The sequence below is a fragment of the Dunckerocampus dactyliophorus genome, chromosome 3 (assembly GCF_027744805.1).
Source record: "Dunckerocampus dactyliophorus isolate RoL2022-P2 chromosome 3, RoL_Ddac_1.1, whole genome shotgun sequence".
Classification (NCBI taxonomy): Eukaryota; Metazoa; Chordata; class Actinopteri; order Syngnathiformes; family Syngnathidae; genus Dunckerocampus; species Dunckerocampus dactyliophorus.
Genome location: NC_072821.1, coordinates 6,110,946 through 6,126,567, shown reverse-complemented (window position 1 = coordinate 6,126,567; position 15,622 = coordinate 6,110,946). Strand labels below are relative to the sequence as shown.

Here is a 15,622-nt window from a genome sequence, read left to right as displayed (position 1 = left end):
AAAGGTCGAGCGAGAGAGGGAGGGAGTGACAGTGGGCTGCAGTGATGTGCCTGTGCACACAACAGTAATTATTGCACGTTAACAAGGCTCAAAGTCTGCCTTTGCTACCTTAAAGTTAAGACACAAATATAACTCCATAGACGTGCCCATCCAAAAAAATATTTGAGCCGCAACGCCTCCGCTCGATAAGGGCTGAGGGGAGATCTTGTGCAGGTTCACGGCCGACACCAGGGATCTTGGTCTCAAAAAGGTTGGTGACCGCTGATATAAACAAACATCCTCCTCTCAAACCCATATTTGAGTTTCTGAAACAGATTGCCTGCTAGTTTAACAGCAACGCAGCCTTTGTAAAACCACCTTGACAGTTGGGTGTGATCCCCAAAGAAGAGTAACTGTAAGGAGTTGCCTCGTCTCATTCAGGCAAGAAATTGCATAGCTTTCAGAAATGTCGTCCGGTGTATCACCCTGGGATTTCTGCCAAAAATGTCAAAATTCCAAGCCGGTGGAAGAAACTCCATCTTTAAAAATACTACAAGAAAATGGCTTTGCTAGACAAGCCACAATGCACTTTATATTGTATCACATCTCAGGGATGCCAACCAAAACAAAAATGACATTTGCGTCATGAATGCAACGCGTCCACCGCATTTCTACAGACGTCCTCAATCTAACAAGTAACACTGGATATTAATAGAACGCAATCACCATAGGTTTTAAATTTTCATTGCAATATATGTGAATATTTTCTCACGGCTTTAAAGGAGAGTGGAGGATGGCAAAGCTTAGCACTATTCATCAGGCTAAGCACTCAGGTTCTTATCAGGATTAAGACGTGACAGCCAGGGTGCAACGAGCTGGATTCCAACCTGTCTTTGGAGTTAGCGTCAAGGCAGTGTGAGCAAATATAAGCACAAAAAAACAGATTAATTCCATCATATTGTTAGCGTCTTAGGCTTCATTTTTGACACGCCACCATGTGTTTACAGTGAAACCTCTGTTAGCGTCATTAATCCGTTCCAAAAGGTTCGGCCTAAACCAAAACGTATTCTAACCTAATCAGTTTTTCCCATAAAGAAATAATCCAAATCCAATTAACTCTTTCAATACCAAATATGTATTTACAGTACAATCCAGAACGTGCGGTCCCCACAATGTATTTATACGTCTTTTACGTGTTTTTGCGCGAGAGGCAAAAAGAGGTGATGATGCAACTCTCCACTAATGCATTAACATTTCAGAGCACTTTTAAGCCATAACAACAGACACAGAGTGGCAGAAGTGCATTTGATAAGAGCTCGGTAGAGATCATTTCAATGGAATAATCACACATGACAGGAAGGAGGAAGTGGGAGAGCAGGGAGGAGTGTAGCATGCAGAAGGTTACACATTGTAGGGAAATGTTAACGCATGCACATGCACACACACATGCGCACACGCGTGCACACACAAAGTTCAGTTCCAAATATGAAAATTGTAAATTTTTCATGGTGTATAAGCAGCATAGAAAATGGATGGTTGGGTGTTATATTTGTAAACAGATTCTTATTTTAATGTAAAACAACCCCCTTTTGTGTTGTTTACATATTTCAGCTGTACAAAAGCAAAAGATATTTGTGTCAAAGTGAAAGTTATGCTTGAAATGTATCTTTTCACAAAAAGCTGTTTTTCTCCCTTTTCTGGTCGGGAACTGATATTTTCCTGAAACTTACCTATGTTCTACTGCTGATTACTAAAGAACGGAGAAAGGTACAAACAGACTTTTTTTTCCTGATGAAAGACGGGAGTCTAATCTTTCTTTTGGTAGGTTCCATGTTTATATAGCCATAGAACACAATATCCTGTGTTCTTTGAAAGATAGTCTAAAATAGTATTGAAGGGGTTGGGATTGAATGAGTTAATCTGTTAATCCGTTTAATTTTCACATAAAACACTTTTTTTTTCAAAATACTGGCACTTTCAGCTTTCTTTGACTCCATTATGGGTTATTTTACAACTGTGATTAATACAAAAAGCAGAGACTTACGGCATAACTGTGTTAGTTAGCAAAGAACTACAGAGTCAACCTCTGTCGATGTCATAAACGAGCGGCAGAGCTGGGCGGATAATGACTCCTGGTTCCGCTTTCCATGCTAACACTGTGTTAACACGGACGTTTTGTGATGAACCCGGGAAATGTACCAAGGCAAAATTTTAGCGTAAGTTTTTGATGTAAACTAACGTGTTGTGGGAGCATTTGTGCGTATGCTGCGTGCAGCGTTTCTGTCTCATCTTGTGCATCCTTCCAGTTTCATTCTCGTCCATTGTAGCACTGGAGAAAAATTGCATGCTGTTAAAGAAATAATTATTTGACTTGACGTTGTCTTGCAAAGGGATGAGTAGTAGTGTTTTTGAGTGATAATGTCACCTACTGGCCTGGAATGCGTATTACAGCTGTGTTTCAGGTCCATTTGAACAGGGATTGTCTTGAGACATGTTTAGTAGATTGATGGTTCCTGTCATACCTTTAGTGTGTCTTCAGTGTGCCTGTTTCTTGTACACCCAAGCTCATACATGTGTTTCTCTTGGAAATGATACCTCTGTCTACACAGGCAGTTTATCTTTGACTTTTCATTCACGCTTCATGCACTCGTGTGCCAGCACTGCTTTTACTGCATTTTTAATCTTAGAGTCTTGACAGAGAATTTACTCTTGTCAAACACCAGCCTTCAGCAGCCTTTCATTTGCTGGGTGGTTTTTTTTGCAGTATTTTGTCTTTGTCTTACTGATGGTTTCATACACTGTTAGACAATACGTATCTTGCTTTATGCAGGAACATTAAATACGTTTTACTTTCGGACAGCAAATTTCCTCAGCATTTACATGACCATTTCTTGCCAATTTAAAACAGAGTAATTGCAAAATTAACGTGTATGAATGATATTGACTGACAATTCAGTCATTCCGTTTTGTGGCATAGAAAATGGATTAATGGAGGGATGGCTGCTGAAGTGTTGCAATGGTACCTCTGTCCAGCAGAAGGAGCCAGATAAGCCCCCGTGCCCAGAGGGTGGTTGACATCATTACAGCGCTCAAGCAGGCACCAATGAAATGCATTATGGGAAAAAGTTAAAATAGTTGGGTTTTTTTTCATTTTAAACTCATATTGGTACATGTATTGTATATTTCCTTACTAGTGTGTTCAGTTGCTGTGTGATGAGTTTAGCGTTCTTTGTAAGATGACACCGTGACTCAGACTGTTATATCGAGTAATGACCTCCTGCAATTTCCACTGGGTTGACAAGCTGGTCATGAGTTCACTGATAGTTTGTGATTGGCTCCTACTATGGAAAAAGCTCCTCACTGACTCACAAGTGGCACATTGATAAATGATTAGTAGTGGTTCTGAAGTAAGGGAGATGTCACACAATTACAATTTAGCTATAAATTAGCCGCACTGCTGTATAAGCCGCAGGGTTCAAAGTTTAAGAAAAAAGTAGCGACTTATACACTGGAAGTTACGGTTGTTTTTTGTGTGTGTAACTTCCTATTCTTGCTATCCCTGTGGAGGGGCACAGCATCATCAGACCCACCACTGCAAAAATATAAGCATCTTCTGTGCCGCTTGTCTTCATTAGGGTCGCAGGCATGCTGGAGCCTATCCCAGCTGACATTGAGCGAGAGGCGGGGTAAACACTGGACTGGTCGCCAGCCAATCGCAGGGCACATATAGACAGACAATCATTCACACCTATGGACTATTTAGAGTCTCCAATTAACCTAACATGCATCTTTTTGGAATGTGGGAGGAAAACGGAGTACCCGGAGAAAAACCACACACACACGGGGAGAACATGCAAACTCCATACGAAGATGCCCAAACGGAGATTCAAACCCAGGTCTTCCCGATCTCCTAACCGTGCCAACGGGCACCGTGCGTTTTTTCAAAAATATATTAATTAATAAATCTTGCTATTTTGTGGTTGAATACAACCTATGATAAGTAAAAAAAGATGCATATTTGAGCATTTTTTTTTTTGTAAATTAAGCATTTTCAAGTAGAAAAACATCTAAATGAACTAAAATACAAATATAAAGCAGAAGACACATTCAGACATGATGATATGTAGTATTCTACACTGGTCACGAGGTGTCAGTAATATTACTGTAATGTTAGGTGAAACACATAAGCACCAGACTTGATTGCCGGAACAACAAGCTTTTATTGCAGGTTTGAATTATCTCACAACAGACACAATAATCTCTAACACGGGCTACTGTTGCACCCACACCAAGCTAAGAATGCTCAACGTCACTTCCTGTCCACCCGTTACTCAGCTCCCCTAGCGCCAGGACTCATTTACAGCAATACAGCAACACACACAAACCCACACAAGTCTTATTTATGTCTTAAATGGCTTATTTTCTTTGATTATGTCTACTGTATTGGGTAACACTAGTGTAAACAGGTTTCCTATGCTCTAAATTCCAAAAATATTTGATTCATTAAGAAGAATTCCTTTCACTTATCACGGTCGTGTTTGAAACCAATTAACCTCAATAAACGAGGGATTATTGTCTATTGGTTGAAGTGTTTTTTAGAATTGTGATGTGTGGAAGACAAACTAAGGTGGGCTCTATTGTACTGTTCATATAAAAAATGCCACTTTCTCATAGGTTTAATTGTTCCAAAATGTCTAAAAAGTGAGCCGGTCTTAATGACTCAGCAGCCTCGTCAGCCAAACTGGATGAAATCTAATCCATTTTATCTCCAGTCTCTTCTTTGGAGTCATGCAAGGGCTATGTGAAGGGAATCTGGATGTGTTTGCAGGCTTACTCTTTTTTTTGTTTTTCTAATACCTTCAATAGCTGCAGGCAGTTGGCATAATTGTGCTTGTGAAGATTTTGTGTCAAAGCAAAACTACCTGATTGATATTCTTGCATATTTCTGTCTTTTTGAGTGGTTCAAATAAAAAGGCAGACTATTTTTTTAATCATTGTAAGGGTTGAAAGTGTGATACCGTGGCGCTACCATGAAATTATTAACAAGCCTTTCAATTTAGGCAACTGTTTGTGCTAACTGCTTCCTTTTTTGTGTGTTAATCTGCATTCCAGAACACGATAAGCACCGCTTATGCAAAAGCACTGAATACATGAATCTTCACTTCAAAGTCAAATGGTTCCATAATGAGTATGTGCGTGAATTGCCAGCCTTCAAGGGGGTTCCGCCGGAGTATTCCCTGTAAGTAATCTGCAATGTCTGCATCCAAACACACACTGATCTGACATATAATCACACGTATGGACGTTTGTGTTGTCGGATGCCTGACTTGAAATTTCTCACACAGCTCAATACGCTCCACAAAACACCCACTGTAACTTTAGGGTGAAAAACATGGCGGCCATCAGGCAAAAATGTCTTTGCAGGGGCACAGGCGGGACAAAGCAACTAATTGTCCTTTAGTCATTTTTCTAATCAGTATAAAACTTTTAGGACATCTGTAATACATTTATAGTTACCACAACCCATAGCACAGGAGTCACTTAATTTTTCACACCACTGTATTGTTAATCAACGAGAAGATTTTGCACCAGTTAATTAAGAGACCACTTTAAGGCAACACGGAAAATTGGCACATCCATTCAATGCGTTATGTGTTTGTGCGGTGACGGCAAGACAAACAAATGTTTCACTGCACCTGATTTATCACCAAGACTGCACAACTGTCGCAGACGCAACATTGCCTGCAAGTAAATATTCTAGAGAAAGTATGGTATAAATTAGATTGCGTGTCCCCTTGAACGGTGACTTGCAGAAAAGGGAGAGACAAGCACATGAGAAGACTTCAAAGTAACCCATGGTGGAGTTCTTTGCCCAGTAGTCAAATATAACACTAGGAATTCAACTCAACTCAATTTGCCTTTCACACAGGAGGCTAGTAGCTATGACGGAGTATTAGGGCCACATTGAAAAAAAAAATCTGAGATTTCGAGAATAAAGTCGTAATTTTATGAGAACAAAGTGGTAAATTTACGAGAAAAAAGACATAATATTATTAGAATAAAGTTGTACATTTACCGGAACAAAGTCGTAAATTTATGAAAAAAAAGTAAACATAAGAGAATAATGTCGGAAATTTACGAGAAAAAAGTCATAAATTTAAGAGAATAAAATCGTAAATTTACGAGAATAAAATCATAAATTAACAAGAAGAATAAAGTCGTAAATTTATGAGGAAAAAAAGACGTACAAAAAAAAAAAAGAGACAAGAGACAAGGACAACAGCAGCAACAACAACAATTGTGATAGAACAACAGAAACATGCAGGACAACATCAGCAAATAAATGTCCGTGACAACCACAAAGACGAACAAGGACATAAGGACAAAACAACATCAACAACCACAATGACAAAGCTGTCAATGACAATCACACATAATAGCAGTCATGAAATGATGAACTATGACAGTGATCACAATGACAATACTGCATTGAAACAGTCACACATAATAGCAGACGTACATTTACAAGAAAAAAATCGTACATTTAAGAGAGTAAAGTGGTAAACTTAAAAGAATAAAGTCGTAAAATTTATGAGAAAAAAGTCGTAAATTTAAGAGAATGTCGTATATTTACGAGAAAAAAGTTGTATATATGCGAGAAAGAAAGTCGAGTAGTACGAAAATAAAGTCGTAATATTATGTGTCATCGTGTCATACGTGTCAGAGGGAAAATAGTTGCTTTTTTAGAGCGTAGCTCTTCAGGAAGGAAGGAAACTTTCCTTTTGCTTCAGGCAAGCTTTTATTTATTTAGCAAAACAGAGCTACATTGTCACTACATTTCCACTTTTTGAGGCACTCCAAAGCATTATTAAAATGAAAAAACATTGTAATATATAATGAGTTTTCAAATTGTGGAAATGACTAGTCTATGTCAAGCTCTTATTTGCGGCTATCGGAAATACGGTAGTTCTCTTGCATGCACTAGTTTCCTTGTGAATTCTGACTGGGATAGACTTTCAGTTGTCTTTAAAAATGATGCAATTCAGACATAAAAAGGCAAAACCACTTCTTCACACGATGCACAAACAAATATTAAGTCAAGTGTTATTTATTTTAGGTGGTTCGAGCCGTTTGTCATTCAGTGGCTGGATGAGAATGAAGATGTGGCCATGGATTTCCTCAATGGAGCTCTGGAGAGGGACAAGAAGGACGGCGTGAGTAAAGAAAAAAAAACTTGCATTAGTTCTCAGTCTTTTGTATGTAAATCGGCCAAGGACAGCTTGCAAAGAAGACAAATTCGGTCTCTCGAAGAGGAGAGATTGTGTCAGATAAAAGGAATTTCATGCAGGCAAGAGGCACTCTTTGCCTCCAGACACTGCGGGACGCGAATATAAATGGAACTTCATACAAAAACAAAACATTAAAAACTACGATTTCAAGGAAAAGTGGGTAGATGTATATTGCTGGGTAATGAAAATATGAATAAATTAGTTTGCCTGCTGGCACTTTTTTCCATTTTGTCATTTACTATTCGTACATTTTCAGAGAATCGAAAACTTGCAAAAAACAACCTTTACCCCTTAAACCCCCAAATTACTGTATAGGACCATTATGTCATCCATTCTTAAACATTCAGCCCTGTTCCCTTCAATCGCCATCTATTTTCAATCATCCCTCCTATTACTGTAAGCATGGCAACCACCCTCACCTAACCAAGTGTTTACCAAGCACTAAGGCAAGCCAATAAAAGCTTTTGTGTCCTGCAACTTACCTAATAGCCTTATTTTACATGGCTCTCCACTTTTATGGATAAATGCAGCCATAACATCACAGTTTATACATTGTTTAAAATGTGACTTATGTTAATTATTAATGGATGGAAAATAGTTAAACATTACGAGGCTGTTTTATCCAGTGTTGTAAATATTGTGACACTTTTATCAAGTATCCTGCCATTTTTGTGTTGGGCCCCCACAGTTCCAGCAGACGTCCGAGCACGCTCTCTTTTCCTGTTCGGTGGTAGATGTGTTCACGCAACTGAACCAGAGTTTTGAGATCATCAAGAAGCTGGAGTGTCCCAACCCTCAGGCTCTGGCGCACTTCATGTGCCGCTTTGCGAAGGTAAGGTAGCATGTGAAAGCAATCTGGGAAGAAACGCTGTCAAAGTCATTCAATTAACTGTATGGGCATTTTAAGTGTGATTTCAACTAGGGGTGTCAAATTAAAGCATTAATTGTGATTAATTAATTACAGTCTTATTTTTAATCTATAAATTTACTGTTTCTGTATGCGAGTTGCCTTTTTATAAAATCTGTTTTTATGTGTTGGGCTCCCTGTGCTTGAGTTGTTGGGGGTGGAAAACAACGGCCAATTCACACCCTAAAGTGGACAGTGATTGGCTGTCTTTGTGTGTGGGCTTTTTAGCATAAACTGATCCCGTTGTATTTGGGAGGGCAAGGTGAGGAGCGGTGAGTAGCGAGAGGAGATGTGAAAATGGAGGTGCATGTGAGAGTTGTCGGTTCACTGAATGGGAAATTTACAATTCAAAAATGCTCAGACGACACCGTTGATAAAGGTAGACTGATATACTTCCTTTGTAAGGAGTTTGCTTACCACTGAAGCAGCTCAAGCTTAGCCTACCACATCGCCGCAGAGCACCCTGTTGCAAGTACAGCCACAGCTAATTAGAGCCTATCCCAGCTGACTATGAGCTAGAGGTGGGGTACACCCTGGACTGGTCGCCAGCCAATCGTAGAAGAGATGAATTACATCAATTAGGTACAGATGATAATTAATTATTCTGTCAATTTAGTTAATCTCTCAACAGTACTCATGTGAACATCCTTGAGTGTGATACATATGTAAAAAGAAGTTAACCACCGTTAATATTGGAACCTAAAAATGCAAGACTTTACTTTTCAGACGTGATGAAGGATCTATGTAAAGGTGATTCATGTCACTGCCTCAAACTGCCACATTTTTACACTTGTTACAAGTGTAAAATGAAGTTATCCACCATTAATATTACAACATAAAACAATATAACACGATTGATGATACATGATTCCAATAAAACACTCAACCTTACCTTTGGTTACTAGTGGTGATGTGTATGGTGATGCTAGCTTTCAATTAAGCCTTGAAAAGTCAAAGAAAAAGCAAAACGCACAGTTTGATCTGCGCTCTGAACTTTGTGAACTGTCCTGTGTAGCGTCATGCACAACAGTGGATCATCTATTCGAATAAGTGTTTGAAAAAAGTCCTAAAAAAACAAAGAACAAGCAAAACGGGCCTAAATGTGGTCCTCTTACACAATGTTCTGACATTACAAAAACTGGACTCTACAGAAGATTTCTATGAACGAAGATGTCTAAAATGAGCAAATATGTTCTTTCATTTAATCTTGCTTGGATTTCAGTTTTCGCAGCGTATGCATGGTACAGTTGACAGGTTCCGCTGTAATAAATTGAAAAAAACACTGTATTTTTGCAGTGTACAGTATTAACTGACTGTGTAGGACTTTGCCATTGATCTTTGTCATCTTATTAGGCAGCACAGCTTGTATTTTTCCAGTACATACCTTGTGATTCATTAACAGAAGAGAAAACAGCTATTATAACGCCGACTCTCTCTCTCCTTCAATGCAGACTATCAATAAGGTTCTTCTGCAGTATGCTGCAATCATTTCCAAGGACTATCCTTTGTATTTGAACAAGGAGAACGTGGTAAGTGCCTTTCTACAGTATGCTAAGGGGTGACGAGGATAAAGACAGATATTTTAAGTCTAATCAGAAGATGCCTTCAACAGCAGAGGGTCCAGCACTGTTTGCTGTAATACACTTGAAGTGTAATTACTCATCTTGCAGCCTAAAGTCATTGTACTGTCTGGGCCCCGTGTCCGATTCTTAAAGTGACAGATGACCAAAGTCCCCACTCGGGGGGCCCTCCGAGTGGCCTAATTACCCACACTGGTCTTTGCAGTGGTGGTGAAAGATGACACAACGGGTTCCAAGTGGAAACAATACACGTGTTCCTGTGCATTCTTTATCCCCACTGGAGACACGAATGAAGCGACAAATTGTTGATAAAGAACAGGAGATGATTCATTGCAATGGCAGGAATGCATCAAATTAAATCGCAAAGCGTATGATGATGTTTGTTTTCTGTGTATTGTGATGTAAAGCTGACAAATGTAGATATGCAATTGGATGAATAATGTACACATGTTGGAATGGAGGACTACTTTAATTTGATCCAGTCACTGGATGAATCGCCTTTGTAAATGTAAAAAGATGAGAAAGAAAGCAAACAAATTAAGGTTGAGCTGAATACTCCTACATCAAGTCAGTCAACCTGCTCACTGATGATCACTGTGTGGGATATTATGGGGGCATTTAGAGTTGTGATTTGTAGAATAGCCACATTTCCTGATTCTATCATAGGTAATAATAGTCAGAAATAAAAATACTAGTCTCTAGTACAATGACTGTTGTAATTATAGCATTATTTGAATTGGAAACAGGCAATATTTGGAGATAAGCTGAAATGTGACACAATCTCCAAACCTACAGATATCTTTACAAGTATCTTATATATTTTGTGGTCTATTTATATTTTTAAACGGTTTGTCCACTGCTGTGATTGTTACATTACTGAGTTAAAGTGATGATAGTGATTTTATTTGTTCTTATTGAGTGTCTCTCATATGACCTGTAATCGCATGCTGTAAAATGATTTGCAGTGGAAGTCATTATTGAAGTGTTATTTACAAAATACGCACGCCATTTCCGCTACACAGATCATTTTCTAAGTACATTATAAGTACAGGGACTTTCCAATAATGATTGTTACTGTTCGTGTCTGCTTCCGTCACACGTGTTAAGCGGGCCTTACATCCTGACATACGTGCTCTGACGTGCAAAAATTGCAAAAATCGCAACAGACACGCACGTGGACCGCACGGATTTTCAAACCCGCAGACAGCACGCAAAGCCCGTAGGAAGAAAATTGGGATGCAAATTATTTTCTGCATGCACGCAGGAAAACCTTGCACGCAGTCAGGTCGCAAGGGCAAGGCGGTACATTGTGTACACTGCCCGGCCACAGTAGCGGCTCCTGCTGCTGTACACTCTGGTTCTCCTGACCTCCGTGGACGCACGGCGGCTTCTCACATAGCGTATCCGACATTAATGTGCCTTGCCTGGCCACGGTGAGCGCCAAACCCGTGCGTGTGGTAGCACGTACGTCGGGATGTAAGGCCCGCTTTAATTAGCGTGGGAAGCATCTTGAACACCTTCTGTTTTGCTTCTAACATACACCATCTGCAAAGCAAGAAGCTAGGCTAGTTATGAGGCCAAATGACTCCACATGAATAAAAGCTTATTAAGTTAATAATCGAGCGTGTGCTCGAATACTGTGCACTTTGCTGTGCCACGCTAGGTGGCTCCTCCCGCTCTATACTCCGGTTCTCCTGACCTCTGTAGCGGCACACCGGCTACTCACAGCATGTGTCGAATATCGTGCACTTTGCTGGGCCGCAGCAGTAGTGATGTGGAAGTGGTAACATCATGATATTTGATTAGTACAAATCAACAGGTACAATTTGTCAAATCCAAATTTGTTCGAGTCTTTCTTACCTCCTGGTGTGCACAAACTACAGTTAAAACAAAATTTTTAAAAATGAGATGTAAAAAAAAGTCGGTTATCGGTATCATATCGGTCTTGAGAAGCAGAAGGTTATCGTATCGGTTTGAAAAAAAGATACTGTCCATCTCTAATTGATACCTAAAAATCATGCGGCGTTCTAATCAACACGATCGTTATCGTGGACATATACTGTATTTCAGTGAGTGCTAGGTTTTATTTGCCATTACTTTTCAAGAACTTAACATTGTCCAGTTTTCTTTTTTACTCTTTAATTACGTCAACTGTCAAATTAGTTTTGATCTTTCACAAGAAATTCTAATGTTACATTAGCTTCCTGCGTCATCCTCCCTCAAGTTAGAAATATCTACTGTCTATGAGAAATTACTTTTATTCCCATTGGGACTCTCTAATCACCCTATGCAAATTTGCACATAAATCCAGAGGAAGAGGGAGCCATGATTTATGCTGCTTTGGGGGATTGAAAGGCACCATGCTCCTGAGGGGGTTCACAATCTCAGCACTATCCATTACCATTATAATCATTTTATGAAGGGTGGGGTTATCATTCCATTTTGCGGAAGCAGATAATCCACATCATGTTCGTCTAAAAAAACTGAAAAGAATTATCAGCTGCCCAGCATAAAATGCAGCATGATTAATGTTTGTCATCTGTTAAATTTGCAGGGGAGCCGGAAAAAAAAAATCGATAATGTTCGACGTATTCAGCACAGGCATTCCTCTCCCTGTAGTTTGTGTTTTTCTGCAGACTGACAACATTATGTATGCCTGGCATCTCTTGAATGGATGATGTGTCAGGAAATGTACACTGATGGATGTTTGTGATGTGTTTTGGTTTTATGTCTAAACCTTACATACTATTTCTGTTGTCGATTATTTTTGCGTGGACATTAAATATGTATTGTGAGCTGACACCTGTTTGTTTTCAACCCTCTTGCCAGCCCTGCATTCTTCTCAACAACATTCAGCAGCTTCGAGTCCAGCTGGAGAAGATGTTTGAGTCCATGGGAGGCAAACAGGTCTGTCTCTTGTCTCTTCCCCCCACCTTACAATAAAATAGCTTGGAAGGTCAAGACTCAGTGGTTAGCCATGCTATTCCCAGTGCTTTTGTAGGGATTCTGTCTTTTCTCAAGGACACCTGAACGGTCTATCAGTTAGCAACGGAGGCTCAAACCCCACATCATCTCACACCGGCGCTCGGACAAGAAATAAATGCTAGGTCATGATTATGCAAATCATCATTCGGGATGACATTTATTGAAAGTGAAAAGGCATTGACCCTGATGGCGTTGTGCTGAAATCCTTCCCTCAGTTTCCCCATGTACCCGTCTAGTCAACTAATCTGCCATGTCAGTTTGCTAATATCGCACATCCGACTCGCCTGGCAACCTCAAAACCTTCAACCCGCCCCCACGTGTATCTTGTGACTCGTCATTGTAAATGCTATCTGTCTACCATGATAAAGAGACCATAGCTTTAAAAAACTACTCACCAGAGTAGTGACGTAGTGTCAGAAGTGGGATCATTGCTAGAAAGACACTTAGAAGAGATGACACCTGTGCAATGGCCCCGGTTGAGGTGGGCACCTATGATGGGCTTGTGTAGGCCTCTAGAAGAGGCCGCTAGTGTGATGAAGCATGTTGTCTTATCAACCCAATAAACCCCAAGTTCAATCCTGGGTTGAAGGAGGTCCATGACAAATGGTGTCAGAAGTGGGATGGTCAGCAAGGAAGCCAAACTCTGTATGGACAGTGCAAGAGAACCTGGGGACAGGAGATGCAGTGATTGACACAGGAGACGGGTAAGCACAAGTATGACTGGAATGGCACACCTGTGTGGGACATGAGCCCACTTCCCAAAGAAGTCAGTCTTCGGGGCTTTCAACCCAAATGGTAAAAGTCCATGTTGAGGGTACTACAGATTTCCATGACAAATGTCAGAAGCAGTATCATGAGCCATTAAGCCAGTTGTAACAGACCCTGGAGATGGGTGAGGCACTAGCATGATCATGCCTAATATTGCTATTACATTGTCGACCTCAACTCAACTCCCATTTGTGGCGAAGTATGCTGTCGCTGTGGTTGTGTACGCAATAAGTTTTGGGTGATGAGGGTAAAACTCTTTACAGCTTTGTAACAGTTAGCGTCTGAAGCAAGATAGTTAGCCATGAGGCTATTCATGTTGTGCCCAGTTGGAAGTAGCCTTGGGAGAGAAGACCCCTGTGCGATGGACACCAAAAATGGATGAGGCACTAGGACGAATGGACTGAGGCATGTGTTTGGGACATGGGCAGACTTCGTGTACAGGTTTTTCAACCTGAAGATTACCAATCCAGGTTGAGGGTAAAGGGTTTCTCGACAAGTGGAGGAGGCAGTTAGCCATATATTGTCATCATAATAATGAATAATTTATTGAATGTGGAGTGCCTTTCTAGACACCCAAAGTGCTTTACCGATTACCAATCCACTGTCAAACACAAGGTGACATCTGTAGTCGCAGGCACTGCCCTAGGGTAGACTGACGGAAACGTGGCTGCCACGTCACGCCAACGGCCTCTCCGACCACCACCAAACATGCGTTCACATTTATACACCAGTGTGGGCTGCACTGGTGGATGAAGTGTCTTGCCCAAGGACAAAACAACAGTGACTGGGATGGAGGAAGCTGGATTCAAACAGTCAACCCTCCGGTTTCTGGACAACCTACTCTGCCTCCTGAGCCACTTCCCCCCATTGTGGCCTGGTTTTAAGGTTGCCCATTATAATACATGTAGGTTCTAATCTCGATGCAGGGTAGTCTGATTTCTGTGACATCACTTGTGTGTGCATGAAGAGTTTAACCCTTAAAACACTGTCGACCCTGGAGATGCAGCCCCCGTGGTTTCTTCTGACTTAAGTGCATGTTTCTCTCTAATATCTAACACCTTGTCTCGCCTTGCGTTTTGTCTCCTGTGGTTATGCCCCCCCTTGCCCCTTCCCCAACACCCAACCCCTCTTCCCAATTTCCTCTATGTGCTCTCTCTCCAGGAGGAGGGGGTTGTGTCCTTCTGTAAGGTGTGTGCAATAGGACCCGTCAACAGCCCTTCCTGCCATTTACTCAATGACGTCAAAAATCACGACCCCGCCCACACTACAACCCCCACGCCACCTCTCATGCGCTTTTTCACTCCACCCCACCCGACCCCTCCACTCCAAAACCCCTTCCAGCAGCATGTGCAAGGGAGCATACAGACTCTCAATTACCCATTAACCCTTAGGACCCGGGCTGCTGGAGCTCACCATCACACTGGCATTGTAGGGATGGTGGATCCAAACCATGCCTTACCATCTTTTTTCCAGCTTGCTTCTCCTTGCCCCAAAAACATGGCTAATTTATACACAAATGTTCACGTTAAGGTACGTTAAGAACCTGACAAACATAACCATATAATGCTGCACTGAGAGTACCGCAACTTGGATCCCTCAGGGGGAATAACTGTCTATAGATTAATGACTCCTGAAGTCTTTGTTGCAGCGATCCAACGTTGACACCCACGTGTATCTCTTGGAATGCTACTACGCAGCTTTGGCATAACACTGACAGTTCTTCATTAGGTTCTCTCTCTTTCTCTGCAAAGAAGCCTATTTATTGCAGAATTGTTCGCTGTTTGCAATTAACTCCCAAAGACCCAATCACTGCATTACCAATAAACATCACAATGTCTGTGTTTACAGGTGATAGACTCACCTGATTGTTATCAGGTTTGATAGTCCTCAATTTGGTCTTTTTTTTCCTCCTTCACACGGCGATTCATCAAACCCTTATTTACTTGTGTTTCAACATTACTCCCCAACAGTGAGTAGTCATTGTTGAAACAGGCAAAGGACAGCAAAGCTGCACTGCGGTTGATAGGCTCTCAGCCAGAGAAGAGTTTATTCGCTCAGGAGGTGACCGCCATAAACCAATAGCCCAGAAACGTAGTTAAAGTCAGAGTTCACAG

General features: G+C 40.9%; 1 protein-coding gene across 7 annotated transcripts in view; it reads left to right on the top strand.

Moving 5' to 3' along the window:
* Positions 1–15,622, top strand: part of LOC129179122 (protein unc-13 homolog C) — a 141,735-nt gene that overhangs the window by 99,132 nt on the left and 26,981 nt on the right. For 5 of the 7 annotated variants that reach the window (XM_054771972.1, XM_054771971.1, XM_054771970.1 and 2 more), the window contains exons 19-24: positions 5,092–5,218; positions 7,097–7,193; positions 7,957–8,100; positions 9,627–9,704; positions 12,585–12,662; positions 14,670–14,696. In XM_054771972.1, the coding sequence (XP_054627947.1) occupies positions 5,092–5,218; positions 7,097–7,193; positions 7,957–8,100; positions 9,627–9,704; positions 12,585–12,662; positions 14,670–14,696 (551 nt within the window). The remainder of the gene's footprint in view (positions 1–5,091; positions 5,219–7,096; positions 7,194–7,956; positions 8,101–9,626; positions 9,705–12,584; positions 12,663–14,669; positions 14,697–15,622) is intronic. The other 2 variants (XM_054771974.1, XM_054771973.1) reach the window with 1 other exon arrangement.